At 39.2% G+C, this 27,496-nt stretch overlaps 1 protein-coding gene across 7 annotated transcripts in view; it reads left to right on the top strand.

Annotated features, from left to right (window-relative positions):
• The window catches only part of MAP3K20 (mitogen-activated protein kinase kinase kinase 20), a 92,385-nt gene that overhangs the window by 40,687 nt on the left and 24,202 nt on the right, over positions 1-27,496 (top strand). For 6 of the 7 annotated variants that reach the window (XM_039701212.1, XM_039701202.1, XM_039701232.1 and 3 more), the window contains exons 8-12: positions 1,611-1,697; positions 5,204-5,278; positions 10,506-10,612; positions 15,895-16,030; positions 26,728-26,772. In XM_039701212.1, the coding sequence (XP_039557146.1) occupies positions 1,611-1,697; positions 5,204-5,278; positions 10,506-10,612; positions 15,895-16,030; positions 26,728-26,772 (450 nt within the window). Of the gene's footprint in view, positions 1-1,610; positions 1,698-5,203; positions 5,279-10,505; positions 10,613-15,894; positions 16,031-20,235; positions 25,260-26,727; positions 26,773-27,496 lie in introns of those variants that run through there. The other variant, XM_039701258.1, reaches the window with a different exon arrangement.

Raw genomic sequence — 27,496 nt, 5'->3', positions numbered from 1 at the left:
AAAGATAGCACAGCAGTAGTTTTCCAGCTCAAGGCTCTTGAAGACATTTAAAATGTATTTCATTATGTTCTTTACTTGGAAGGTTATTTAGATACTGCTCTATCTGATGTGCAAACTTGAGATTTTTCCTCTGTAGTTTCATGGCACACTCCCAACAGATGAAGTTGTTCTGCAAGGCTGCTCAGCCACGTTTGATTTGGTCCAGGAACCTTTGTTTTAAACTGACTGTTTTATACACTGCTTTTTTTGTCTTAAGTACATGGGACTGGTAATTTTTTTTTTCCTTCCCTCACAATTAATTTTTTTTCTCTACCAGTAGAGAGGAGATAATTTGAGTTACAATTGAGGTGCCTTTTTTTCCTTCTGAAAGGATTGAACTGAGGCTAACAGGGTAATTGAATAGGTCTGTGATAGTTCTCCCCATATATTTCTAATTCTCAGAAAAACTGTTCTTCTTTTTCCAAGATACCCTTACCTTTACTAATCAGTCTTCTGACTTAAGCAGAATTATTCAAATAGGTCTATTGTTGGAGTACCCTGTTCACTTGATTAAAGGCCCAACTCTGCTTCAATGCATTTTTTTGCTTGCCCTCCATCTGTCAATATTGTTCCATTTGCTTTTTCATTATCTTCATAGCTGTCCACAATCCAGTCAGAATGGTGCAGCTGGAATAAACCTGGGCACTAACCCAAACAGTGAGGATATAGAGACTTGTATAAGGATCTTAATGCATTGTGGCAAATCCTGCATTAAAGATTCTTTGTTGTTGTTGTTACACTTGATATATGAGCAGAAGAAAGTTTGTAGATATTTACAACAACATGTGTATATGAAAGTTTTGCTGTTAAAAAAAAAGGGAGACATATAAAAGTGAAGGTACCAAGTGCTATTAATTTGGTTGAATACCAATATATTGTCCCAATGGCATAAAAACAAGTTGGATTCATTGACTTGAAGCCTTTTTGATGATGCCAAACTCTTTTCTACAGAGTAGCTCAGATTCTTGGATACTGTGTTACCAAAAGGCTAAAAGCATGCAAAACTAGGAGATCTTTCTCTATCTAAGGACAGCATGTCTATAAAAACTCAGGGAGAAGAGAGTAATTTTTTATATGCTGTATATTGCTTAGTTTAATACGATCACATACTTGGAGATAAACAATTACAGTTTTGATTGCAAAATTGTATTTTTATAGGCATATCAAAGAAGCTAAATACCTTTTGGATCATATTCACTGGTTGCAATCGCATAGAAATATTTTTAAATGAAAAATTACTACAAAGCAAAGATATGCCTAGTTGGAGCTGAGAAGGAGAGGAAGAGCGTTGTCTTCCCAAGTGCCAGTTGCCAAATGTGAACTTTATTGTGTACAAAGATAGTAAAAAAGCAACCTAGTTTTTTCATCTTGGCTTTTCTGTAGAGGAAAAAGCAGAAACATTCAAATTAATTTTGTGAGAGGATCTTGCACACAAACACTGGTCCAAGTTCCTGCAAATGAAAACTGGTTGCCTGGTAATTGGATACAGAATAGAGCTGTATCAAGGTTTAATAATGTATTTAAAATACAAAGTACAGAAATAAAAATTCTTTTCTTTTTTTCTCTTCCAGGTTCTCTGGGAGATGCTAACAAGGGAGGTCCCCTTTAAAGGCTTGGAAGGATTACAAGTAGCTTGGCTTGTAGTGGAAAAAAACGAGGTAAGACTACGTTTCTACATTCAGGTACATAGATCAGAAAACAGTATTGGGGTTTTGCAAAAGACTTTTTCATCTTCTTCAAATTGAAAGTAAGTTCACGCGTATGGAAAGATTAGCAGTAGGAGCTAACACAAAGGGTCAAAGTGATGTTATTCCTCATGAATGGACCCTTTACATCTAATTGTTGCAGCTTCACGTCGTGATGCTGTAGATCAAAAATTGTACAAGTACTGTACTAGTTTCTCAGTCTCAATTGTAAAACCTAGGGGTTTGTTCTTAGTGATGAAAGAAGCCATTGCGTCCAAGGTAGGGGAACAGTTTAACTCCATCTCCTGCGTTTAGGACATCTTTTTACTGGCCGGGAGTTGATATATCTGTAAGAGACCTTCAGCTACTTCAACTTAACTCTCCCAGCAGGAGTCACTATAGTACAAGAAACTGCCGCTTAGATGAAAATTTCAAAAATAAAAGAAGAAAAAATAGTTTTAAAAAAAGAGAGAAATTACAGTTTTGCCACCTACGTTCAACACTACATTGAAGATGAGCTCCTCACTGGTATCGGCAAGGCTGTGGCATAGCTGCAAGCCTCCTCATGCAGAGTCTTTCCATTTCAAAAGCACTTCAGTGGTGTAAACACCGTTTGTACAGTGTCCCCAGCCTCGCTTTTCTTCTTCTCACAAATTGAGGCTTTCAGTTAGTTGGACATGTGAGCGTATATCTGAACACATAGTCCCTTGATATCAAAGACAGTAACTACATTTAAAAAACATTTAAAGTTGTGACTGTACCACACACAGACAAGCATGGAAATCCTCCACAAAGATGAAACCTCCTCTATCTAGACACAGCGGAAGCTTGGGAAACATTACAATGGCGAGGCACCGGCTGTACAATACAGATTTCTATTATTCTACATAAACTGTTTCTCAAAATGCTTCAGAGTTAAACACAGGAGTTAGGTTTCCTCCTCTTAGTTTAATGTTTTTTGTTGGTGTTTTTTTTCCCTCTCTCTTTTTTTCTTCTTTTTGAGGACTGGATTAATTCCAGTGAGTGACGCTGTGATATACCAGTTAGTTGGAAATGCTACACTAACAGTGTGAAGATTGTGAATGTGGTCTTCTACTGCATTTATCAGAGCAGGGGGCACAAAGACACTCTTTCTCCTAGTCCAGGAAAAGCCTTACACATAATTTTGAAGGAGGAACCATAAAGCCTTCCATCAAGAGTATTTGGCTCTTGTGCCCACCACATGCAGTTTTATGTAAGGGGTACAGAGTCGCATTGGGAGTGTTGTAAAGAGATGTAGTCACATGCTGAAACATGTCCATGAGTACAACACACATTTCTCTACAGTTTTCCAGAGCAAGGAATCGCATAAAACACAGCGTGAACAAAATGTAGACGTGACTATTTTACTAATGGCTGAAGAAACCTAAGGGGTGGCATTCTCAGAGCTAGCTCTTTGTCTGTCAGGTACCACTAGCCTGTTGCTACCATTTTTCTTAGAGGGCTGTGAAGGAGCTTAGAGGACATTGCATACTTTTAATTTTTTCTGGCCATGACATGGGTAACATGTGCAGCATAAGCTCAGATTGTGCCACTTTTCTTAGTTTTCCATGTCCCAAAACAAGTGTAAGGGTCAGGTTCTGCTCTCAGTTCAGTCTGTTGATATCAGTGGGATTGCATGGTCCCAATCCACAACAGTTGAGCTACTCCTCCATTTTTTGGATTGCAAGTCTTTTGTTAAAATCAGTGAGGGATTGAGGCCAAAGCATAATTGCATAAGGTGAAAAATCCCCTTTGTAAAGCCTGAGGCCAGCAAATGGAGTAGGGATTCTGATGTGTCTGTATGGATCTCCTTTGACACTATGCATAATTTCACACTGTTATTTTTATTCTGGTAGAGATTTTTTTTAAGCCATTTTTTTATGAAAAGCAAAGCATGTGAGTTCAGGTTATGCTAGACATGATTTCATAATAAATTGCCACTGAGAAATGTGTTCTTTATTATAATATGACATTTAGATCCTTCTACCTCTATATTACATATTATGTAGGTGACATTCTTCACAAGTGAGACAAGTGGTGATTGCTACTGATTGTCCACCTCCTGGAACACTGAGGGTTACAGACAATTCTGTAGCAAGACTAGCCAGTGTATTTTTAGGCCAATGACTCAATTAGAGATCAGGCACCAGTGCAACTTATTTATGCATTGTACAAATTTCTGTGTACTTCTTCCACAGAAACCCTTGCACATTAAGTTATGACATTAATAATCAGACTTCTGCAGTGCCCTGCCTCTGTGTCTCATGTTTCCAGTTCTTAGAGGGTTCAGATGCTTTTTGGAGCAGAATTTAACTCTTACTTTTGGCTGCTGTGTCTTTTAAGGTTTTGCAGGTTACACTGCAGTAATGTAACGGCACAGAGTCCCATAACTTGCTCTGCTTTGCTTCTGAAATGACAATAGTAGGGCAGATGAAAGGGTCTTCCTGAGAGGATAGTCTGAACAGGAATGTAATACCTGGTTCTTGCCTCTTAGAGGACAAGAACCCCTTTTCCAGCTTGACCCCTCTGCTTACATTTGGACTCACTTTCACTGAGGTTTCCTATCTAACTTAAAAAATTATTTATATAATATGAAACATCTGAAGTCAGGTAACAGCTTCAGTGAGAGCAGAGGGATCTCCTTCAGTGTGTAATGTTGGAAGCATGTGCAGTCAGCTGGAGAGGCTTCAGTATCTGTGTGTGTGCACGTGAGAAAGGATATGCTTTTAGGGTTTCCAGTCTGGAGGCAGGCTGTTAATGTAAAAATCTTCTAATTTAAAACTCTCAGCAAATGGAACCAAACTAGCTGCAAACTAATTCTCTGTAGTCAGTGGTCCTGGCTATAACCAGCAACTCCTTGTCTTCAGTCATTAGGAAATATTTATGAGTTCACTGTGCTCTGTGAGTACTTTCTGAGATCTGCATGTCCTCGTTAATCCTTCTGACCACAGGCTCATGAAACATCTCTTGTGTCATGTTGAGCTTCACTTAACTCTTTTTAACTCACTTAATGTAATCTATATTTCAGCTATTTGTGTGTCAAAAGTGATTATAGTATTTTACAGCTAGATCATTTATGTGGGAGAAAGGAATTAAGGCAGGCTGTACATTATGGCTAAATGACAAGCAACTTAAAGTACTACGCAGTAACCTCCACAAATGATTATGTTTTAGTATTAAAAGCTGTTTGTCTTGATTTTGCTTCTTCTCTCAGCTTTTTTAAGGAACTCCATTTGTGCATTTGACATGTTACTTTCTTATAGTTCTATTAAAAATTGTGTTTCTTGCTAGTGGTAGTAATTTTGATTTTTCTTTCTAATATGTCTCCACATTTTTTATATTATGTTTAAAAGAGAGTGTGCTTTTGTTCTTTGAAGTCTATTGGTCTCATAGGAAATTGTTTAGTAGCAGCTTAAAGGGAAATGCTTCCAGTAACTGGTACATTTTCTTTCCATTAGAGATTAACCATTCCAAGCAGTTGTCCCAGAAGTTTTGCAGAACTGATGCACCAATGTTGGGATGCTGATTCAAAGGTAATTAAATGTGTGTTTGATTTCTGTACCACCACCCCAATCTTGTTTTGCAAAGCGCATTAGCATTTTTTGGGAGACAAGTCTGAGCTGACACCATTGACACATTTCTTGACAAAGATGCCCAGGACTGTTGTGTTTTTTTAGTGTGTTTATATATTTATACCTAAAAAACTCTCTCTCTCCCTTTTAATCAGGAGTTACTATGCTGCTAACTTTGTAACTACTAAAGACAATGACAGGGAATATGGTAAGATGGCAAAAATGTAGTGATTTTGGAGCAAGTGGAAAAATTGTGGGTTTTATATTTTCTTTCAAAGGTTAATACTTAATCCCTCTTGGATATATATGAGCATCGTGTTATGAAATACAAATCTTAAGGTCCAGTTCTGTGCCTTACTGGTGTTGAAAACACAAGCATAAGTAAAGAATAAATTAATCCATAAAACATGGGTAGGAGCAGCAGCAACACATTCTAAATTAACATTAAACCTTTCCTAATCTGTTCCCTTAGGGCTTGAATGGTGAGCTTTATAATGATTGTACTGTAATAATATGATAATAGCAGTGCTGTTTAACCATGAAAACAGAATAAAAAGTTAAAAGAGCTGCACCATTATTACTGTTAATCTGCTGCTACAAGGAAGGGATTGAATAATTATTTAGACAGTAAAAGCTATTGTAGATTATGAGAGTTACCTTCTTTAAATGGACTTTGTGACCATCCTACTGTACATGAAACAGGCTGAAAAGAGCCTGTGGGCATGCTAACTTTAGTACCAAGGATTAACATCAATTTCCTTTGCCTATGAAAATATTTGAGATATTAAAGAATAGTTAAGCAAAGGAAATTGTGCTCTTTTTTTCAAGTCAAGGCACCAGGAAGAACTTCATTTCTTTAAACTTAAAAAAAAGTTAGCTACTACTTCACAGAGACCAATATTAATTCCAAGACAAATGAGAACATTAGGTGCTCTAAACTAGAATTTATCACCATAGAAGAATAATATGAGAAAGGAAATATGCATTTTTGGTCTCTCTTTTAAAAGCAGGGGGTTGCTTTCCTACAGAATGGATCTGGAAGACTGAGATCTGTCAACATGTGATTTCCACATGAAGACACATATAATTGCCATTCTCTTAATAATTCCTTGTATCCTCCCCACAGAAGAGAGGGGAGAAAAATGCTTGAAGTTTTTGAATCTACAAGTAGGCTGCTTAAGTTCTAGGTCAGTAATTACTGAAGAGGACTTTCAGTGCCGACTGCTTATCTTTACTAACTGCTCCTAAGTGTCAGCATCACTACCAAAGGCCTCAGAATAAGAATTATTGGAACTTCTTTTCTGTAGTTGTCACATACTATATCAGCTCAGTCTGCCTTGTTCGAGCCTCATCCATAAGTGTCCAAAAGACTGTTACTGTTTCTCGAGGAGAGGGAGGGATTTTCATGTTGTAAAAGAATGATGCTTAACTATCAGGCTGAGTTCTGTCTGATAGAGTAATTTATCTGAGTGTGGGCTGGTTCCTGGAGACATTATTCCCAGAAGTCATGCAACTGTGAATCTCATGTGAGATGGGGTTTTTCTGACAGTCTGCTCTTCGCTAGTTTTTCTCATGCAGCTCTTCTTCTGTTAGGCAATTACAGCTTTGTTCACATGACTGAAATGGAGTAATCTGTGGTCACAATTTGGACATGTGACTGACTTATTCAGTCACGTGCTGGGAAAGGTTTGCTACTTAGAGCTCTCAGAATGCTTTGATAAAGGGCTGTGTGGCCTGCATGAGCCAAAAGATGGAGCACGCTCCTCTGAAATACGGCTCTGTGTAGCATTCCCTTTTTGCCAGGATTAGCTTTAGAAAATCAGATCGTTGATGCATGAACAAGTTACTGAAGGTCAAGCAGGGGTGAGCTTGAGTATGTCAGCTGCTCAAAAGCAGTTGCTAAGGTGCATACTTCTAGCTCACAGAAAGCATGAGGTAACTTTTGGTGGCTTACCCCTGAGAAATGAGGGATATGCATTTATGGTGGGGCTAAGGAATACACTTGGAGAGCTGCTGCAGAGCAGCTGGAGTGTCAGACACTGCTCACACCATAATTTCTTCATGGGCACAGACAGAGTTATTAATGTTGCTTTGAATTCTTAAGAATTTCTTCACACATGGAGAAAAATATCTGTAGTGCTCCACGTGATACTTGGAATGGCAGTCTTTATGCAGTTTAAACTGCTAGTTGAAGCAAACAGTTCACACCTTAAAATTTCTACCAAGCTTTGCTTGGGTATTAGGTAATTGTTAGAAACAAGGTTGCTCATCACTGATGTCTTTGTTTACTGGGGTTATTTGCTTTTGAGTTGTAAGTGAATAATTCTTTCTCATTTCATCTGTTCCTTCAGTTTCTCTCCACATCAAAGATGTTTATAAATTATAGAGTATTTTAATGGAAATCAGAAATCTGGGAACAGAGAAGAAACAAAAAATGAAAGACAAATAGATTAAATATCCTGGTTTTATGGAGACCTATTCAGTAAGAAATACTGAGTGGAAGAAAACAATGAAAACATGAGCCAGAATTATTTCTAGAGGGGCATATATTTTAAAGATTTCAGTATGAGACATCACAGATATAAAGGGAAACAGTTTTCAAAGGCGACTCATGCCTTGATATTTTAAGAATCCCTTATAAGGGCTTTCTAGAAAGTGCTAAGCAGTTACCAACTGAAAAGAAGATTTTTTTTTTTTTAAAGTTTCTCAGCTCAGGCTCCCAGTTTCCCAAATCACTTCTTGCCAGTTTCAGCCAAGGTACCACTCTGCATTTAGAGTGCATTTATTAAATCTGAAATTATCCTTTCCTAGGGTCAAGAAATCAACAAAACCCATGTGACAGTGTTGTGCCTTCCTGTCAGGTTTGTCTCCATGCAAAGCTGCTGCCTGTAAATCTGGCAGCTGCAAAGCTGGCAGGGTGACTGCTGGCTGTTTACAGAATTTGCACAGCCAGAGATGTACAGTACTTTGACATTACTGCGTGACTCTGCATTTGTTCCAGCTCCAGTTGCACCAGCTCTGCAGCCCCTTTGCCTGTAGCACAGGACCCACCACGTGATTGTTGCTGCTTCTCCCAAATCAGTTGGTTGATCCTTTTGCCTGCCCTTAGTAAAAGCCCTGTTCTGTCATTGTTTCCCCTCTGGTTACTCCAGGCAAGCCTGATCGTAGAGCGGACTGTGCTCACTTAGTGTCAGCCCTGCCCTATACTTCCCAGTATACACCTGAGAAAAAAGGACCAAGAAAAACTCATAGATGTGTTTTGTAAATTAACCTGAATAGTCCATAAAATATTGTAGATAATGCAGCATGGGAATGTTTGCCCTTGTTGTCTTCGTGAAAATGGAATTGGTTTTGTATAGGCACATTATGTACCTGCCAGTCTGTTGGACAATGCATAGCACTTGCAGCACCCTGGTGAATTGCAGGGAGCCACTATCTCCTGTCTGGCAGCTTCCTCACCATTTGGGAGGCCCTTGAATCCCTTCAACAGTTCACATCCACTGGTGTGCTTACAAGAGATGCAGCTGTAGCAACAAAAAGGGTGTGAAGGCCAGTCAAAGGTTCTCTGCCCCAAAACTGGAGTCAGTGGTGGTGGTACCACAGATGGATTTTGTGTGGTCGACTCCTGACCGGGGAAGTTTGGGCTCTTCCCAGGGTGTGTTCAGAGGATCTGCTCAGCTGTGGCACGTCCAGCACCATCATGCACATGGAGGGGAGGACAGCAGCCTCCCCAGCCCCCTGTAAAGGCAGGGTGGCCCTGCTGGGTTCCATACAAGGTGACAGGGGTCCTGTCACCAGTGCAGGCAGTGTGCCTCTTAACCGGGACCTGTTGCTGTGGAGCTCTGCGTGCCCAGTTTGCCACTCTCTCGTGCTGGGCTGGGGAACAAATTGCATGAGCACTTGTGCTGGGGTGAGCGTGTCTGTGGCAAAGAAAATCTGTGTAGCTCCCTGAACTGCCCATTGCCTGAAATCATGGAGGTGGACCAAAAAATGACAGACAAAGCCTCCAGTTACAGCCGAAGAGTGCAGCATTACAGTATAACAGAGCTTGTCTCTTTTTTTGTTACGCATTTGACACTTTTTCATGCTGTTTGACATTTAAAATAAAGAAATTGTCTGTCTTTTATAATGTGGAAATCACTTGGATCTTCCTAAGAGAGACACCTCAGCATTGTTCCTAATTGTTTTTGTGCTCCCAAATTAAAATGCACGTTTTAATTGCGGCATCTGTAATTTTAGCAGAAATGGTATAATTAAAGGCACAGTAGAGAGAGAATGTGCATCATCCCCTTATTATGTATCTACATTTTGTTTCAACCTTTTGTCTCAACCTTGTCTGGGGTCTGTCAAACAGACTAACAGAGTCAGTGCTCTTTCAAGAAACACATTTAACTGGCTTTTTCAGTTTTCAGTTATTATCCTACTTTATGGCTTCCCCTTGAGACTAAGGGAAAAGTGAAAAAAAAAAACCAAAACAAAACCAAAAACACAGAGAAATTTTAACTGGTTTTTCTGACTTGTGAGCACGGTGAGTCTTGGATGGAGAACCCTGGAACAGAAAGTTCAGTAAATGAGCCCAGGACAGAAGGGCACAGAGTCCACTAACATGAGCTTAGCTGCCAGGCAAGACATCCTTCCCTAATATCAATCTTCACTTCTTCCCTGCCTGCCCCTGAAGTAGCTGAGACTATTTCTGAAAGTATCTCCTCTGCAAGAGGGGAACTGCAGCCAGAAACCTGTTTTTGATAGGCAGCTAAATGGCTTGTTCATACACCAAAGAGTTGATGTTAATACCTGTAAAAGACCATCTGTATAATTACCAGTTGCTGATGGTCCAGCCTTCTCTATGTGGAAGCATTTTCTCTCTTAGCTTGAGAAAAATTATTCTTTCAAATTAAGAATTTAGATGATTTGATGATTCTAATGTTTAATACTGCTTTACTAGTAGACATGGGAGACTAAGCTAAGGCTTGAGTCCTACTAGCCTGTGCAACTCTTCTCAAACTTTAATGGAAGAATAAAAAGAAATCATTTACAGATTTACAGTTCTCTTGTAGGATGCTGTGGTCAGAAAGAAGTGTGGCAATTCCTGCTAATTGTGGGGTTTCAGTTGAAAAATTCCTGCAGATAGTTTTAGTGGTTTTATATGAATACTAATGCTCTGTTTGGGTTTTATTTTTTTCTTCAGAAAAGACCATCTTTCAAGCAGATTATTTCAATCCTGGAATCTATGTCAAATGACAGCAACCTTCCAGACCAGTGTAACTCATTCCTGCATAACAAGGCAGAGTGGAGGTAAGTTTTCTTCCTCCCAGGATGACATGATGTGGTGGTTTTACATTGAAATGGTATGAGTGTTTTTTTCAGAAAGACATCAGACTCCAGTGATGTACTGGTAGAAAATATGTGTGCTTGAAGTATTTTTAGAACATAGCTTACCTTGTTGTTTTTCAGGAATGCCCAGAATGTTGTGAAACTTGTATTAGGAGCCAATGCACTTAGCTGTACCCTATATTTATTATTACAGTGGTTTAGGCATCACGATATTTATGGTTTTATTATTCACATCTTAAAACCGATTACAAGGTTTCAGTCAGTAGTGTGAGGGCAAAAGAACTGAGATAACATGTAGGTTTGATGCCATTTTCATAGAAAGTGTTGTTAATATTAAAACAAAAAAAGATAAGGGGCCTAAAAACCCCACCTTCCAAGTCAAGCCTCTATTTGTCCTCACTTTTATGCATTCTGCCATTTTTAATGTGTTCTCTCCTTTGTGTCAGCTGTGTTCACACATCCAGCACATGCCCATGCCAGTCCTGTTTTTTACAGTGTTCCAGCATTGCTCGAGCATATGATTTTAGCTATTGCTGATTGTAATTGTTATTCGTAAGTGATTATAAATGGAGATGAGATTTGAGACACTTTTATTACATTACAGTTTTGCAGTAAAACTTCCAGCCTCTTTTTTGGAATATGCCAAAACTTCATAAACCTGTCCCTGAGGCTTATTTGTGGGTTAAAAAACTTGCTGGTTGCCCAGTACAGCCTTCTGTTTGAGATGGAATATTGAAAACAGATCTGCACAGGGAGATGATTTTTGCAGATGATCGTGCCTCGGTCTATATTAAGAAGCGTTGACTCTATGCCAAATAAGCAGGGAGCACAAATACCGAAAGACTCCCTGCATCGAAGAAACCGGGACGGGGTGGAGGATGGGGAGGAGCGCATGGAAATGGAGCTCGCGTCAAGCCCGGCAATCCCGCGCTTCTTCCGCTGCCTTCCAAGGAAAGGCAAGACGTAGATTTTCAGTGGGGCGAGTGGAAAAACTGAGCCGTGCCTGGGACGCCCCCGGTCACACGGCGGGGTATAAATAGCGCGGGCCGGGCCCGCCCGCCTCGGCCGCGCCGCGGGGGCTGCGCGCCATTTGTGCAGACTCTGAGCGTCATACTGTGTGTTTGACAGCAGACAGAACACAAGGAGGGTTGGGGAAAAAAGTACATCCTAGTGAGAGGGTTCTTATATTAAAAATACTTATTTGAAAGATGGGCAGGTACTCAATTGCCTTTAGGGAAAGCAAATAACTACTTAAAACTTGCCAGTATAGGAAAATAAAAACTGTACTAGCTGACATTTGGTAACAAACAGTGTTTTACTTAATCAGTTTGTTTCTTGAAGTGTGACTCAAGTTGCCCAAGTATTTCTTGGAAATTTTGTTTTGATACACCTAAATTTCTCAGGCGAGGAATGTCTGAAAAGGTGTTAATGAAAAGGCATGTAGCAACAAAAAGCTCTTTGGTACTATCAAGTGATGAAAAAACTTACCATGGAGACTTGTGTTAAAAATAAATGTGACATTTTTTCTGGAAGAATAAATTACTTAGAGACAAGGAAATATGAGAGAGAAAATAAAAATTCATGATGGGACATGATTTGCCTGAGACCAAAGATGATTTTTGAATTGAGCTGAAATGAAAACACAGTGTTCAGAAAGAGCACAAATCATGTGGGCACTTGTTTGGAAGCTGGAGGGGTGCTCTCCTATCCAGATTCTGGTAACAGCTTCCTGCCCTGATGCGAAAGCCATATCTGTGTGGAAGCTTTCATGAATGTTTAGTCAAATAAACAGAAAGTATGCCAAAAATTTGCCACCTGAAATATATGAAAGATGCATTAAGTGATCCTGAAGGATAAACTAAAAGAGACTTAAATTTGTTACTAAAAACAACTTAGCACATTAGTTTAATGTATTTTAACTTCTGCGTTGAAAAATCTTTGTTTTTACTAATTTTTTTTCTTTTTTTTTTCCTTTTTTTTTATCCCATCCCATAGTGATTTGCAAAGAAATAGTGAAACCAGCGTAGGGAAAGTATGATATGTATTACCACAAAATAGAGAATTTTAATGAAGCCTGTATATCGGAGCCCTGGAGAAGGGTGGGCTTGGGAAAAGCAAAAATTGTGCTTGTTCCTTTGAGGGACGTCCAAATTAATGATCCAGATACTGTACTTTCACAAGGATTCTGCACTTACCAAAGCAAATCAAAGCTCAGATAAGCTGGATTGTGTTTTTCCCCACTCTTAAAAAAAAAGCAAGCTGAGGTCTTTTTTGTATAGACATGCCAAAATTGTAGCTGTAACAGCAAGTAACTGGAGTCTTCAGTATCACTGACTGGCTGGCATGAAAACTGGGAGTGGGCTGAGTCTATACATGACTGCTGGAGTTCATAACACAAATGATGCTTTGACTTATCTACATAATGGGATCTTATTTGCAACATTTTCTGGTATTCATTTTTATATTAATATCACATTTTGATCTGCTTGTTCTGTATTTCCTTAAAATAATTCAGTGTCTTTTTTCCTAACTGCTCCACACACGTTCAGCACATTTTCTGTTATTAATAATATAGGGGCATTGCCTTATGCCTGGGTGGCATAGGTCTAGTTGCATAGGCCCTGTGTTTAAATTCATATTCTGTGATCTTCTTGGAGCCCTTTCTCAAGGCACTTGTACTACAGTCAGAAAAAATTATTGTAGGAGTAATGATGTTCCAATTCAGTGAGAGATCCTATTGTCTGCATTTAGTCATATGTACTAACTGCATCTCTCCTTCCATCCTCTCCCCACAAGTGGCTGCTCCAATGATGAAAATAGTTTATTAGTGATACTTACATTAGTGTATTAGTAGCAATTCAAGACACATAAAGAAATGCCAGTCATTGTTTTTAATCTGCAAATGTTTATCATTATAGTTTCTAGTAATGTATTAGTATTTGTTCTTCAGTGTCACAGAATGAAACTATTCTAGAAAAACCAGTAAACTCACACTGCAGAACTACAGAAGCAAACAAATCCACATGTCCTGCCATGTATAATGTTTCAAGCTGCTTCATTTATGGAGTAAGACTCATTAACTGGGCAATGTACAGTAGCTTTCTCTTTAATTACACAGTTTCATTATGCAGTGGAATTATTTTTCAGAATGCAACTGTTTTTGCAGACTAACCTTTTATTTTAAGAGAAGTTTCTGTCTAATGAAGGGAGATAATTACAGTGCAAAATAGACTTTTGACATAGAGAAAACTATTGTTACCAGGACTCCCCTAGCGCATAATATTATTTAAAAAGAGAATGTAATTTACATATTTAAAAAATTATAGAGTTGTGTGTAAGTAGCAGCGATGATGAGAGACAAACTAAGAAAAGCAGTGCTTGCAACTGCCCTCAAATTGCTCTGTAGTTTCCACAGCAGATAGCATAGTATGTGCTGCACCTGACAGAAGGGGTTTCTGAGGGATATGGGTGTCTGGGGACGAGTCGCTTTCTGACCTTTGGTCCAGTGCCTTTTAGTTTGTTCCCTTGTTGTCTCTTTATTATGATGTGTGACCTCTTTCTACCCAGCACAGGGATCAGTCTTAATTTATGCATGCCTAAATATGATAGAGAATTTTTCTTGAAATCTGAAGCACAATAATTACAAGTGGTATTTGTTCTGACCACTACACAGAACAGCTCATTCAGCAGGACTCAAGTGTGATAAATGCCTTTGCCCCCAGGTGGCTGATTTCTGCAGTAGAATTAAGCATGGTGGTAAAGATTGCAGTGGGATTTTCTGGTTATTCGACCTCTGAATCCTTTCACTGTACTTTTTAAGCAATGCTGTCTGTCAGAGATGTCTTATAAAAATGAGAAATCCATAGAATTTGGAATATTTATATTATTTGATTTGCTTAGACTCTTTGGGTATGCTATTTTCCCACACTGAGAGGCTGAACTTTTTTAGTGGAGAAGAGTTTAATCATTCCATGCCGGGACAGGAGATTTACAGAAACAAGTCTCCACCCCAAATAGAAATGACAGCTAACTCTGTTAGTCCTTCTGCTTTCTTTTTGAAAACATCAGAAGGAGCATGTTTTGTTCACAGTGTGTTAAAACACAAAAAATAACGTGGAAGTTTAAGCAGAATATTTAACCTTGCAGAGTCCAAATAGCTATCTTCGGAGCTCTTTTTAGGATTTCTTGTCTTCTTAAGAGCTCGCTTTTTCAAGGAGAAAAGCAGAACACTGTGATTGACTCTTCCCACAACTGTCAGAATACAAGTGGCAGGCAGTGCACAGTCTCCCAAAAAGGCACAGAAATGTTAAATGCAGGTACAACCTCTGATACTAATAGGAGATTTTTCTTTTTTTTACTCCACAAGCAAAATATATGTCTGAATTTGGTGACAGAATTGTTGTTCACCTTCTGTGTATTTGTGTGGTGCAAAACTTGTTAAACTCTTTTCTAAGAGCAGTTCAGTTCATGTGTTTAAAATATACTGTCCATCAGAAAGTATGTCAAAGGAAACTACTTTATTAAGGGAAGTATGTGCAGTGAAACCAAATAAAGATGGTATCTGCAACTTTCTTAGAGTACTGCTTTCATTTCCTGCCCTTCCTGATTTTCATAACTTTGCAAATATGGTGAGAAGTGGAAAAAAGTTAGCCAAAGCCTTCTCACAGCTGTTCCAAACTTGAGAACCTTGTATTTGTAACCACTTGCAGGGCTGGCTCATATCACAGTTTGTATTTTTGCTTTTGTATCTTCACCTAAAGAAATAGGAAGGTAAGTGGGGAAAACATTCCCCTACAAAATGCTTCTGTGCATTTTGAGTGTAAGTCCAAGTAGTATTCATAGCCAAGTTAGAAACCAGACAAATGGGCTTCTTGGAGTGCCTGTATTGTGTTGTTAATGCTTGTCCCATTAACAGTTCTTAATGCAGTTTCTTTATGGATCAGATCATGTTTCTTGATGTTGGGGGGAAAGAAGGCATTTTCATTTTAAAAATGTTTCTGTTATATGGTATTTTACTCTTTTAAATGTTATTTTTCTTCAACTGAAGGTATTATGGTCTGAAGTATAAACATTACCATTTGTTCCTAAAGCTGTGAAAGACTTTGCATTTGGTAATTAAATGAACTGCTTGAGTTAGTATTGTACTTTTCAGCCTTTCACATTTAATTAACATTCAGGTGGGAATTATGAACAATTTATATCTGTCAGGAAAAGACAGGACGTAACAAATTGTCTCCGTGCAGATGTGAAATTGAGGCAACCTTAGAGAGACTAAAGAAACTGGAGCGTGATCTGAGCTTTAAAGAGCAGGAACTAAAGGAGCGGGAGAGACGTTTGAAGATGTGGGAGCAGAAGTTAACTGAACAATCAAATACTCCTGTAAGTAGACAATAATTCAACCTTTCATCTTGTGTCAGAAGTATTTGGAGCTTTGTCTATGTAAATCTCAAGACATACTAAGGAAATAGTGTTCCTGGTCTTAGTTGCTCCTCTGGGCCAATTTTATTGCATCACTCCAGATAACAATATATTTTTTTTAATTTAATCTATGTATTTCATACATTCCATACCACATATTACTGATAGTTCATATTGTGACATGGACATTTTAAATAGTGTCCCATTGATTTATTTAGAGTTCTCAGCTTTAAAAATTGTTTACATTCAATAAATTCTTTTTTCAACTAGAAAGTTGTAGACTTTATGGAATGTAGGATTTGGTCTTAAAATGTAAGAATCATTTGTATCTTCCAGAAGGCATGTTGTGAAATTTACGCAGATTTTTTTTTATTCTATTCTTTTTCTTTGAGAAGAAGCAAACTCCAGTGCTGTGAAAATGGGGTCAAAATTTGAAGTATTAATTTAAGATTTTGTTCATAATTATAGTTAACATAACTTTGACTGGCCAGTTACCAGCTGGTAGAATTCCCACATTTATATTAGTAAATTGAACAAAAAAACTTTCTTGCATTATCTTGAATTTCTTGATGAAATGCTATGCTCTTCAACCACTGATTGGCAGAGGGAGGACCACAGGGTTAGTGCATGGCGAGACATTACAACAGAGTTGCTAAAAAATACTGTGATACCTACTTGTTTTTAAAGCACTAGCTAAGACAAATACCAAACTGAGATTGCAGTAGCATATGATTTTTCTTGTGCACAATTTTTTCTTACTAATAACCTTGATTCCAGCCAGACCCATTTACATATGACTTTTTTTTAAGGCATCGCTTATTGCTGTTCTTTGAATGAAGTTGCATTTATGTTCCAGCTGTGAACATGCAGCAGTGAAATCACAGAGTATAAATGTTTTCCTGTGTGCAGATTCTGTATGTTTTCAGTAGATATCTCTATGCCTGCTTTAACACTTGCCATATTCCAGTAACTGAGCTGTGGGCCATCCTCTATCCTGAGCACAGCATGAGACACAGCCTTAATGAGCAAACCTTTTCACCAGCAAGGCCCTAGGGTTTTTTATGCTGTAGTTGCTTATGACTTGTACTTTTCACTTAGAGCTGGCGTTGCTGCAAGAATAAAGCATTGTGCTAAGGCCTATTGTGCTAAGCATGAACTGTCTTTCTGCATAGCATTAACCCAACTGTCCTATTGCATTTAGGTGCAATTTCTTCTAATAGACAAATATAGGTTTGTTTTTTCCATACATCTTAAGTGAGCTGTTACACAGAATGTATTTTTTAAAGAGCCCTTTTATTGGAAATAATTGGATATACTGGCAAAAAAAAGGGCTTTTTCAAGCAAGATTGGGTTTTCTTTGTAGCACTGGTTGCATGTACAACTATATTGTAAATTCATAGCTGTAAGTCATTTGCAAAATATCTTTGAACATTCTGTTTGCAAGCTGTAATCCTTGGGAGTCAGGCATCTGTCTCCCTCCATTAGTTCAAGCAGTGTCTGCTCAGCAGCATCAAACTAGAGGGTTACAACAGGGAGCTTCAGTGCTTGACTTTAAATTACCTTGACTGTAAAAGCAGGAGTAAAGATATGGCAGCTAGAACTGTGACACATCTTAGAGTTCCCACTAGGCAGAAACCTGGTTCTTAGTCAAAACTAGTTCTCATTGTGTCTTAGCTGGTACTCTTGTCCCTGCTCTGTGTTCTGCAGTCACCTTTTCACTTGTCTCTGCAGCAAAGACCAGAGGCCAGCAGTGGTGTGCAGGAGTAGAAACTTAAACCAAGTGACAGGAGAACAGCGAAGCTGTCTCTGCCACTTGATTCTCCAGGATTGGTGAAGCTGTTGTAGGATTGGTAGAAGGATTGGTAGAAGCTTCATCCTGCATCGTAGGTAACTGTGAGTGGCAGGCTGCTCCTGCTCCAAATAGTAAAGTATAGCTTCACACGCTTCAGCATGAGGGAAGGATGAGGCAAATATTTAGAAATACTTCTGTGCATTTCTCCCTGCTCAATAGGATTTGACCCTATTTCTGCTGCATCTTATACAACAGACACCTTTGAGTCTGATCTCTGCAAATTCCTTTGTGTGGATCTCAAAAAGCCTCTAGCACAAGGGAATCAGGAGCATTTGGTGGAGTAAAATATATCCATAGTTGCCATGGAATGGGAGACTTCTCTTGAAAGAATATTTGACTTTGTGATGGTAGTATATGTAGCTCAGATGAACATCTTATTAGAGGAAGACAGTGAGAAGACATGAAATCCATATATCACCTATGATGCCCTGTACCTGCAGGTGATCATTTAACCATGGAATTTAGAGAGACTGGTGGACCCTAGCCATTTCTAAGGGCTTCTGATAAGAGTGTCACTAAAGGCATCTCCCATCCCAACAAACTCTAAATTCTCCAGATAACGAGATGACAAAATATGGAGGAAGTAATGTGATTATAACTTGCAAAATGAGCCATTCACAGCTTACCCACTCTCAGACATTGAACAGTCAGTGACCCAGATAGGTATTTCAGTGGAAAGCTGATTTGCAGCTTTGTTGATTTTTGCAGGGAATTTTTCCCATATGTCCAGGATGCTCTTCCGTGGATCTAAAGTGACTATACCTGGCAATGAAGTGTGTGTGCTAGGTCTTTTTTTGAAAGATTTCTTCTTTTTATCAGGAAGAGCTTTTGCTGATCCTTGATCCAGCTAGGAGGCTGTTGATGGAGGTTTTTGTACAGCCACGTGTACAGAAGCTTAGCTGCAGGTTCTTTCATCACATAGCAATAGGATGCATGAAGACTACTTAGGGCACCCCATCATCCCAACTTCTTTGTTTTATTTTTGTTTCTTAAACCCTGATCACTAACTTTACTTAACCACAATGCAAATAGTCTTAGTAAGTAGGGAAAGCTCAAGTGGAACAGAAGACAGATGCTGTCTTTTTTAATGATAGAAAATAAGTCAATGTAAGTGGTTTTACCAAGAAATGGGTACTCTTTGAGCAACCCTGGCCATGAAGCCTCTTCTGTTACAAAAGCAGGGCATCACCATAATCACCCCTGTAACTTCTTTTGATCAACTGCCATCGACTCTTCAGTCAGTTTTCTGATTAGGTTAAAAAATATATGAAAACCTATGAATTTTGGGTAGGTAGTTTTACAAATGCTATGGAAAGAAGTGCTAGTGCAGATGTTCACACACAGCACCTTTGCTGTTGTTTTAGTAGTGTCTCGGTTTGACACCCCAAGACAAGTAGGTAGTTTAATTTAAGGTGAAACTCCTGAGTTTTCATTCCCTGTGAAGCCCAGGCAAACCTGTCACAGGTTACTAGCCTGGCCACTCTCAAGAGGCATTAATCATTAACCTGAAGAGGGCATATTTCATTTGTTACTACAAACAGACTGGGTCAGGAGAATGCCATTATCTGTAGGTGAAGATTAGCGGAAATTTAATATGATGTACAAGCAACTGACAGATGTCTCTTGATACGACTAAAGGAAAAAAAAAAGCTGAAGAAGCTGCCAAGCTGACCAAAACCACCCCTCTTCCCCTGCCTGCTTGTCCCTGGGATGGCTTCTGAAGGTGTGGTGCTGGTGCAGGTGCAGGGTGGAGGCCAGTTCTCCTGTCCTTTGCATTGGTGTGAGACTCATTTCTGATTGTGGCTGTTGCAGGGTTACCCTTTCTCTCCTTTTGAGCATACACTCAAAACCAGTCTGCTGCTGCTTTCTTATATTTAGGGGCTGCTGTTTCTGCATCAAACTGCAGAGTTTGTTTGGCTTCTCTTGTCCTAACCTGATTTATTCTTCAATCCTGAAAGGTTGAATTAAGCAGCTCCAATTGCCTTGGAACGAGTCTTCCTTGTTGGGAAATGTCATATTCTGTTTTGTGCTGTACAAAATGAAGGATTGAAGAGTTTGAACCTTCTTTTGTCATGAAAGCTCTGTTCCCTGTGGTTCTTGCCATGCCACTCAGTGATTTTGCATTTTGGTTTAAGAACAATGACCCCAGAAGGATGCTATCTGTTTTAATGAATTCTTACTCGACCTCCATGTTTAGATTCACTAATCATATGCTTTCTGTTGATTGCTGACTAATCTGGTGGTGTCTTTTTCCTTGATTTTTAAATTGGTTCTAACTTTCACTTTTGCTCTGTCCTTTCCTCCTTTTAAATAGTTTTTCTTACCTCTTGCTGCAAGAATGTCTCAGGAGTCTTACTTTGAATCTAAAACAGAGGAGTCAAACAGTGCAGAGATGTCATGTCAGATCACAGCAACAAGTAACGGGGAGGTAGCTGGCATGAACCAAAGTCTGAAGGCCTTGATGATGACGGGCTTTGGGGATATCTTCTCTCTGAACAAAGCAGGATCTGTCCTGCATTCTGGAATGCAGATAAACATGCAAGCCAAAAAGAATTCTTCTAAAACCACCTCTATGAGAAAAGGGAAGAAAATCAACATGGCTTTGGGTTTCAGTGAATTCGACTGGTCAGATGACGATGATGATGATGATGATGATTTTGATGACACAGATGATAGCAGCGAATGAAATAAGTTGTAGAGTTAACCCTGAAATCGTTTTAGCAAAGTAAAACAATAAAGTTTTAGAACAAGAATCCTGTCAGTTTGGTCTGTTTAAATCCTGTAAAAGAACAAAAAACAAACAACAATGAAAAGATATTTACCAGGCTGAGCATATTTGTATGTAGAAAGATATGTTGTTTTTGTTTAGATTGTGCTGACTTATTTCTGCTTTGATGAAATTTGGAACTAAACTTTCCAAACTAATTGAGATTATTATTATTTTATCATTATATCTGTAATTCCTAGTGCCTGATTACAGAAACTGTGGCTTGATAAATTTAAGATCTGGAAACACTGGGAGAAACTTCAATGCCATTAATGCCATTAATGTACTTCAAATTTTTCTTTCGTGTTTTTTGTCATTTTCCTTACCCCTTTAATTGTCAGTCATATGCATATGCTTGTACTTCCAGATTTGCTATTTTCTACATCCATTCTTTCTTACTGTTGTAGTGAAGAGGTTTGCTGTGTTTCTTAATTTAAAGCCTTTTTCAAGGCAGCATTGTGGGAAGTCACTAATAAGTTTCTAGGAACAGAGAAGCTTGGGGAGGGAGAGAGGGGTTAGTTATATATATATATATAGTTTAAAAATGAAATAGCAGCAGAGCTCAGATAATCCTTATTAGTAGATGATTTCTATAAATGTTCTTTTTTTTCCCCCTCACGTGTATGTGCATGTGTGTATAATTCACTCTAGCAAAGTAAACTGCAATCAGACCTCTGCATCTATTATCAGATATTGTGATCTAGAAGCTAATTTTCAGTTATGTTGATGTGAATCCATGAAGCCTCATTAACTTTGATGGACTTATTCTTGTACCTGAGAGCAAAAATCGGTGTTTGTAAATTTTGATTCTATTGTATCTGCTAAACAGTGTGTGCCATCCTTGGGAAAGGATAAAGAGAAGCCACTGTGACATTTCAGCTTGGGCCCTACTACCGTGGCTTGTATGAAATTCTCCGTAGTAGAATCTGGCAGTAATGTCAGGAACATTTACTAGACTCTGCATAAGTGTTTTTTGCAGCCACATTACTTTCAAAGTATTGTCAACTGCTGTTACAGCTTACCATAAAACTCAGTGTCTAACAGTCTGCTGCAATAATTGCCTGCCAGGCACTTAGGTTGAGAGCAGAGAGGATGTTTCTCCTGATGACCCCTTTAGTGGTGATGCAGAAGGAGGGAGGGAAACCAGTGCAAACACAGATGCAGGTTAGAAAGGAAGATGTTGTAAAATATTTGCCAAGGAGGAAGGGCAGCATTTCAAAAGAAAGATGTTATTGTGTAGTTCAGCAGTAGTGGGAATAAGCCATCAAAATTCCATTCTCAATTACTGGAAGGGTTTCTTTTATAAAACTTCTGTTTTTGAGTGGCTTCTTTAATTATAGGCTTGCCTGTTACACAGCTCTAACCTATATATTATGGTGTTTTGTGGATAGCTTAGAGAAAAATGGATACGTTAGATAACAGCAGGCCTGAAATCATTACCTGTTCACTCAACAAAGCAAAGTTCTTTGAAGAAGTTTTTCTAGAGTGGGCACCTCTTTGGGTTGTGAGAAAGAAAGAATTGTTTTATCCTTAAGCATCAGCACTGATCCAGTCACCTGCAAGTGCTGTGCTCAGGCTGGCCTGCTCCGTTCGCTTTGCACGGGATCTTAGTTCCTGCAGGATGGCATTTAACCTTCTTCCAAACACTCCCAAACCTGTTGACTTGAACTTAACCCTCTTGTATCTGGAAGCTTTTCTCATTATCAAATTATCATTTAAATGATGCAGTAAATGTTCAAAGTATCCCAAAGAGAAACTCTTGGCTCATGTGTGGATGACTTCTTAGGTCCATCAAAGTGACCTGATTTTTGAAAGAAAAAGAGAGTTGGAAGGGCAAATAATGGAATGGATATAAGAACAAATAGCCTTTTCCAGTGTAGATTTGTACTATTTTTGTAAGTCTACGTCTGCTAACACCCCACAGCAATGACACTATTTTTGTCACTGCCACTTTGCACTCAGCGAAATTTGATGGATTTGTGTAACATAATATGTGCACTTTAGGTCTCAAGATGTGTATCATTGTGCATAAATTATCACAGAAGCAGTGTAGGGATGTACAACTGAAAACAAAATTTGGTTCAGTAAATGTCTAATTCAAAAACCCCAAAAAATCTGTTCCTAGCATTGATATTTTGCACTTTTTGGTGTTTGACAATCTTGGAGCACTTCATGCACATTTATGTTTGTGTAGGTTTTAAGTGAATTTGTAAATTAACTCCTTAATCTTTACAGAAATAAAAATAGTTTTTAAGTAGTATGACACAGATATTCATTGCTGCAACATCACAAGGTTTAAGTCTGTCTTCAAGGTTTTGTGCTTACCCAAGTGTTGTAACTTATATCAGCAGATATCATCAGAATGTGGTAATGTGCTTGTAGTGATTTCTACCTACTTGGTTCAATATTTTTTAACGAAGCAAGATGGATTTTTTCCCCCTTCACCTTTGTCCCCCATGTTGTTTCTCAAAGCAAATGAGACTATATTAAGGAAAAGTTCAAGTTCTTCTAAAACTTCCCCATGCATTTAAAGTAGCAAAGGTGATCTCTGAATTGTAGATAAGGTGATAACGTGACAAATTCTTCTGATGCAGTTGAGATAGTATTATACTTCGAATATTGGCTATGCTTACTAAAAAAGCAGTGGTATTAATTGCATTTTTACTTTCCTCTGATGAGTTTCGCACTAGTTGTCTCCAGTTTACAAGCCAGTTATCATATGTGAGAATCAAGCTGTGTTGTTTCTGCCTCTGAAACGCTTCTCACTAGATAAGGGCTTTGAAAAGTGGCTCTGGTGGGCAGGTATGGTGGTTGGAGGAGGGCAGAGTATTTCGTCTTCCACACCTGATTTTGCTCTGCAGTGTATCCAAGTCCATCTTCTACCTGTCTCATCCTCAGGTTATACAAATCTCCACAGCAGTCCACAGCCACATTTTGTGTCAGCTAATGAAAGCATTAACCAAACCCAGAAGGCATTTCTCTGGCTGCTCTGGGCCAAAGCCCAAACAAGCCACCAAAAGCCTTCCTGTGCCTTGTACACCTCTCAGCTCAATAGGCCCTGCCAGGCCTTTTGGGTTCCCAATTTCCTCTGGCTTCCATAAAGCCTGAAGGTATTTGTAGTAAAAAAATATCACTGCATTTGATGGAGGGGAAAGGTAAGAACCAGGCCTGAACTTGGCATATTTACCAGGCTGCTGTGCTGCAAACATTAACTTAGGTGGGTAAATGGCCTCAGAGAAGAATGGGGAGGATTGACTTTTGGCTTGCTTAATGGTCAGCTGGGACCAAGACAGGATGTCCAACTCCCAACTCCTTTTCTTTCCTTAGCAGTGGTGAAAAAATACGGAAATGGGATTACTGAAGGAAAACTGTTGATCTAGTCATTTTTGTGACAATGTCATCACTAATTTCTTGGAGTAGCAAGTGCCTTAGGGTACAGTGTGGGTGTGCTGCATTGCCAGCCGTTGTGTGCTCCCTGACAAGGAGCTCGTCCCCTCTGGACTGGAAGGGCTTTCTGGAGGTGAGGTCTGGCGTCGCCTCTTGTCACACAGTCATGTTCATGGCTTGTCATTTGCTTATCATTCCAGAGGTTTCCTTAGATGTTGATTCCCTTTCCTTCTGGGTTTTAAAGTGTTTATTCTGAGTTAAATATCTGATGCAGTAATGATGGGTATTGCTCTCAGCAGTAGCAATAGATCTGTAGTGTGCATATAGCTGTTAAGTATTGAGCAGTGTTACTGTGTGTTTTTAGTGGTGTACTTCCTTTATCTGTAATCAGGCAGCTTTTACAGGTTTTTAATAGGACCTCTGACTTGACAGAGGTTTTAACTACAGTCCTATGTAGAATGTTCAGGTAGAAAAAGTAAGTTCATTTAGTAATTTTCACAGCCCTTAAAATGCACTGGTAGGAATCTGGAGGAGAGACCTTTCCCCTTTCCCCCAGGCTTCAACTTAGTGTACACTGTAAAATCTGCACAGAGATTTCTGATGTGTGAAGATTTAATTTTAAAACTATAGAACCAATGACTTTCTTTTAACATTTTATATTGTGTGCTAAATACTCATATGCCTTTTAAAGTCAGATATAGTCCACTGCATTTCTTGCTTTTGCACTACTGAAGAAGTTTTGTACTGAATAGTAGGAGTCGATGCTATTTACACTTCAGGTTTGAACTGATGGAATTTGAATAGAAAATATTTTCACAATGTTAGAAAACTTCATTCTCCCTTCTGAAAAAGCAAAGCTGAGCGCAATGCCTATGCCAAGACTCTTGTGCTGTAAACTGAATATATCATTTGTGTGGAACATGCAATGTTACACTTGTGTGTGGTAAAATCTTGCAGTGTCAGTTATTCTCTTTATTGCACTTGACATATCATGTCTTGTTTTATTCACACTGTGGATTCGATTTTCCAGTGTAAAACCAAAGCAAACAAACAAAAAGAAATCATACAATGTATTCAATTTCCTCAATTGGTGTCATAAACTTTCCTTTGGTGTGAACTTTTCCCTTGCTTCTCTTTTGTTCCAAACTTCTATTTTGCAATAAACATTTTGACAGTAAATTTTATGCATTTGTGTCACTGTGTAAAACACTAGCGTTCCAAAAAGTTTCTTATTGCCTGCTGGTTTAAGTCACTTTTCTGTATTACTAACTGTGTGACGTTTCTCCTTTATTCTCCCATTAAGAAAAAAAGACAAGAGAGAAATAATACAGAACTATTCTGCCACTTCTGGTTTAAATATAACCAGAAGGAAGCAGAAAAAACTGTACATCTAAAAATGCATTATTGGACTTCTGCAGTAAATTTTTCAGTTGTACAAATCATTGTACCAGGCTCCTGCTGCAGCACCAGCCAGTTTGACTCTAAGTACCTACAAAAGGCACAACTCTCAGAACAACTGCTGAGTGTGTTCATTATTGCCACTTGCCCTCCCTTGTCCTTGTCCTTTAGTGTTGCCCCCAGCACTACTCTTGCCCCACAGTGTTCTGCCCAGGTCACTCAGTGTGCAGCTGGAGGTGCCGGGGTGAGGGCCTGCCATGGGGACATGCTTGGCTGGTGGGTGGGGTCTGGGGACCCTGGGGGTGGCAGGGCTCTCTGAAGGAGGCGACAAAGCCATGGGGGCTCGGGTGTAACTGAGCTGAGTGTCTCATAAATCACTGTTATCTACATCAAAAAGTTTGCAACTACATCATGATATTGAGCTTCTGGGAGACGCTGACTGTCGAAATACAGATCTACAACAATTAATGGTAACCCCTTAAGCTGAATAAAAATGCCAAGAGGATGACACTTTAGATACAATACACTTGAATGAGTAAAATGACAATCACTATTACAGTGACATCTTCTCCTCTGTCAGTTTTCAAATCATCCCAGAATTTCATTTAACGCAGCCATTCCTCCGTGGGTTCCTAGTGCTTCAAGAGCTAACACCATCTTGCATCCAACAAAGTGTAGGAGGCTGGGAAGTGCTGCACTCCTCCAGCCTTACAGGAGTCGTTACACAGCAGTGGCAGAAAGCAAGAGAGACTTGTCTGTACGTGGGTGGGAAGACAGTCTGCAGTGGCCAGACTCCAAATTCTGTTTTCACTGCTGTCCAGTGAAAGTTTTCCTTCCTTTTGCAGAAAGTATCCATCATCTGGGAGGGAGTCCTAATGCCAGCATTATTTTCATTGCAGACCAAAGCCATAGGAAAAACCTTCCTATAGTGTCAGAACCAAGAGGAGAGGCAGATAGAGTCCCTTGCCATCAGATGGTTTACTTTTGCTTCCTAAGTTGTTTTTGTTGAAGATCTGCTGGTAATTTTATCTGCAGAGAGGGACAGGATCGATTTAACACTGCCAACACGCTGTTGGAGCCAGCCCACAATCAGTGTGAATCCAGTGGTTTAGTACATCAATATGAGTTGCAGCTAAAGTCCTGCACTTTGCAGGGGAAAAGGAACAGAATAGTATCAGCCACCAAAGTAAAATTTGGGTGGAGGGGAGGAAAATGGTCAGATGGTTTTCTTTTCAATTCGTATCTCTCACACAGTTGCTGCCCTCCTTTGATATTTGTGCGTGGACCGAGGAAGATGTGGTGAGTATTTTGTGTTAATGTGGCCAGGCTGGTGATGCTGGAGCTCTCTGACAAATTACAGTGGGCGTGGTGGGAGGGAAGGCCAGATCAGAAAATCTAGGTGAGATTTTACTGCTGTTTGTTTGGTGAAACTTGTGTCCCAGAAAGTCCTGAAAATGACCAGAAGCAAATTAAGGATTTGAATTACCTTCATAAAACAGCCACATTCTCCAGTGTCCAGAAAATAGTGGGAGCTGGGAACTGAGAGCAGCCAGGAGGGAATTCCTGGGTCCTTGTTTAAGGAATGTGGAAGTGCCCAGTGACCTGATCCTGGACAGGATAAGCTCAAATGTTTTATAGTTTTATCCCATTGCCACCTGGATGGCAATTAACTGAAAAAAAGTTTAGGGCTTTTTAGGGGGTGTGGAATCTCTCTTTCATATAAAATAACGGCATTGAGTACTTTATACCTTTTTATTCAGTTAAAAGGCTAAACAAGACACATCAGTGATTTATCTCTGACATAGTGATGTGTCAAAATTATGTTAATGTCCTATCAAGCACTCCCTTTGTGTCTTATGCATCATGGGGTTGTTTGGCTGACATTTCCCAAAGGACTGTCTGGAAAGCCAGTACAAAAACCATAAAAGATCTGGCTCCTTCACTTCAGCTCTTTTAGCACATGACATTTCTCAGCTTCAGCTTTGGTCATTTCAGTTCTTCATGACAATAAACTGAGAAAGGG

Source organism: Passer montanus, unplaced genomic scaffold, assembly GCF_014805655.1.
Source record: "Passer montanus isolate IOZ18808 unplaced genomic scaffold, ASM1480565v1 scaffold1, whole genome shotgun sequence".
Lineage (NCBI taxonomy): Eukaryota > Metazoa > Chordata > Aves > Passeriformes > Passeridae > Passer > Passer montanus.
The sequence above is the reverse complement of the archived record's forward strand: the minus strand, read 5'-3'. Positions and strand labels throughout refer to the sequence as shown.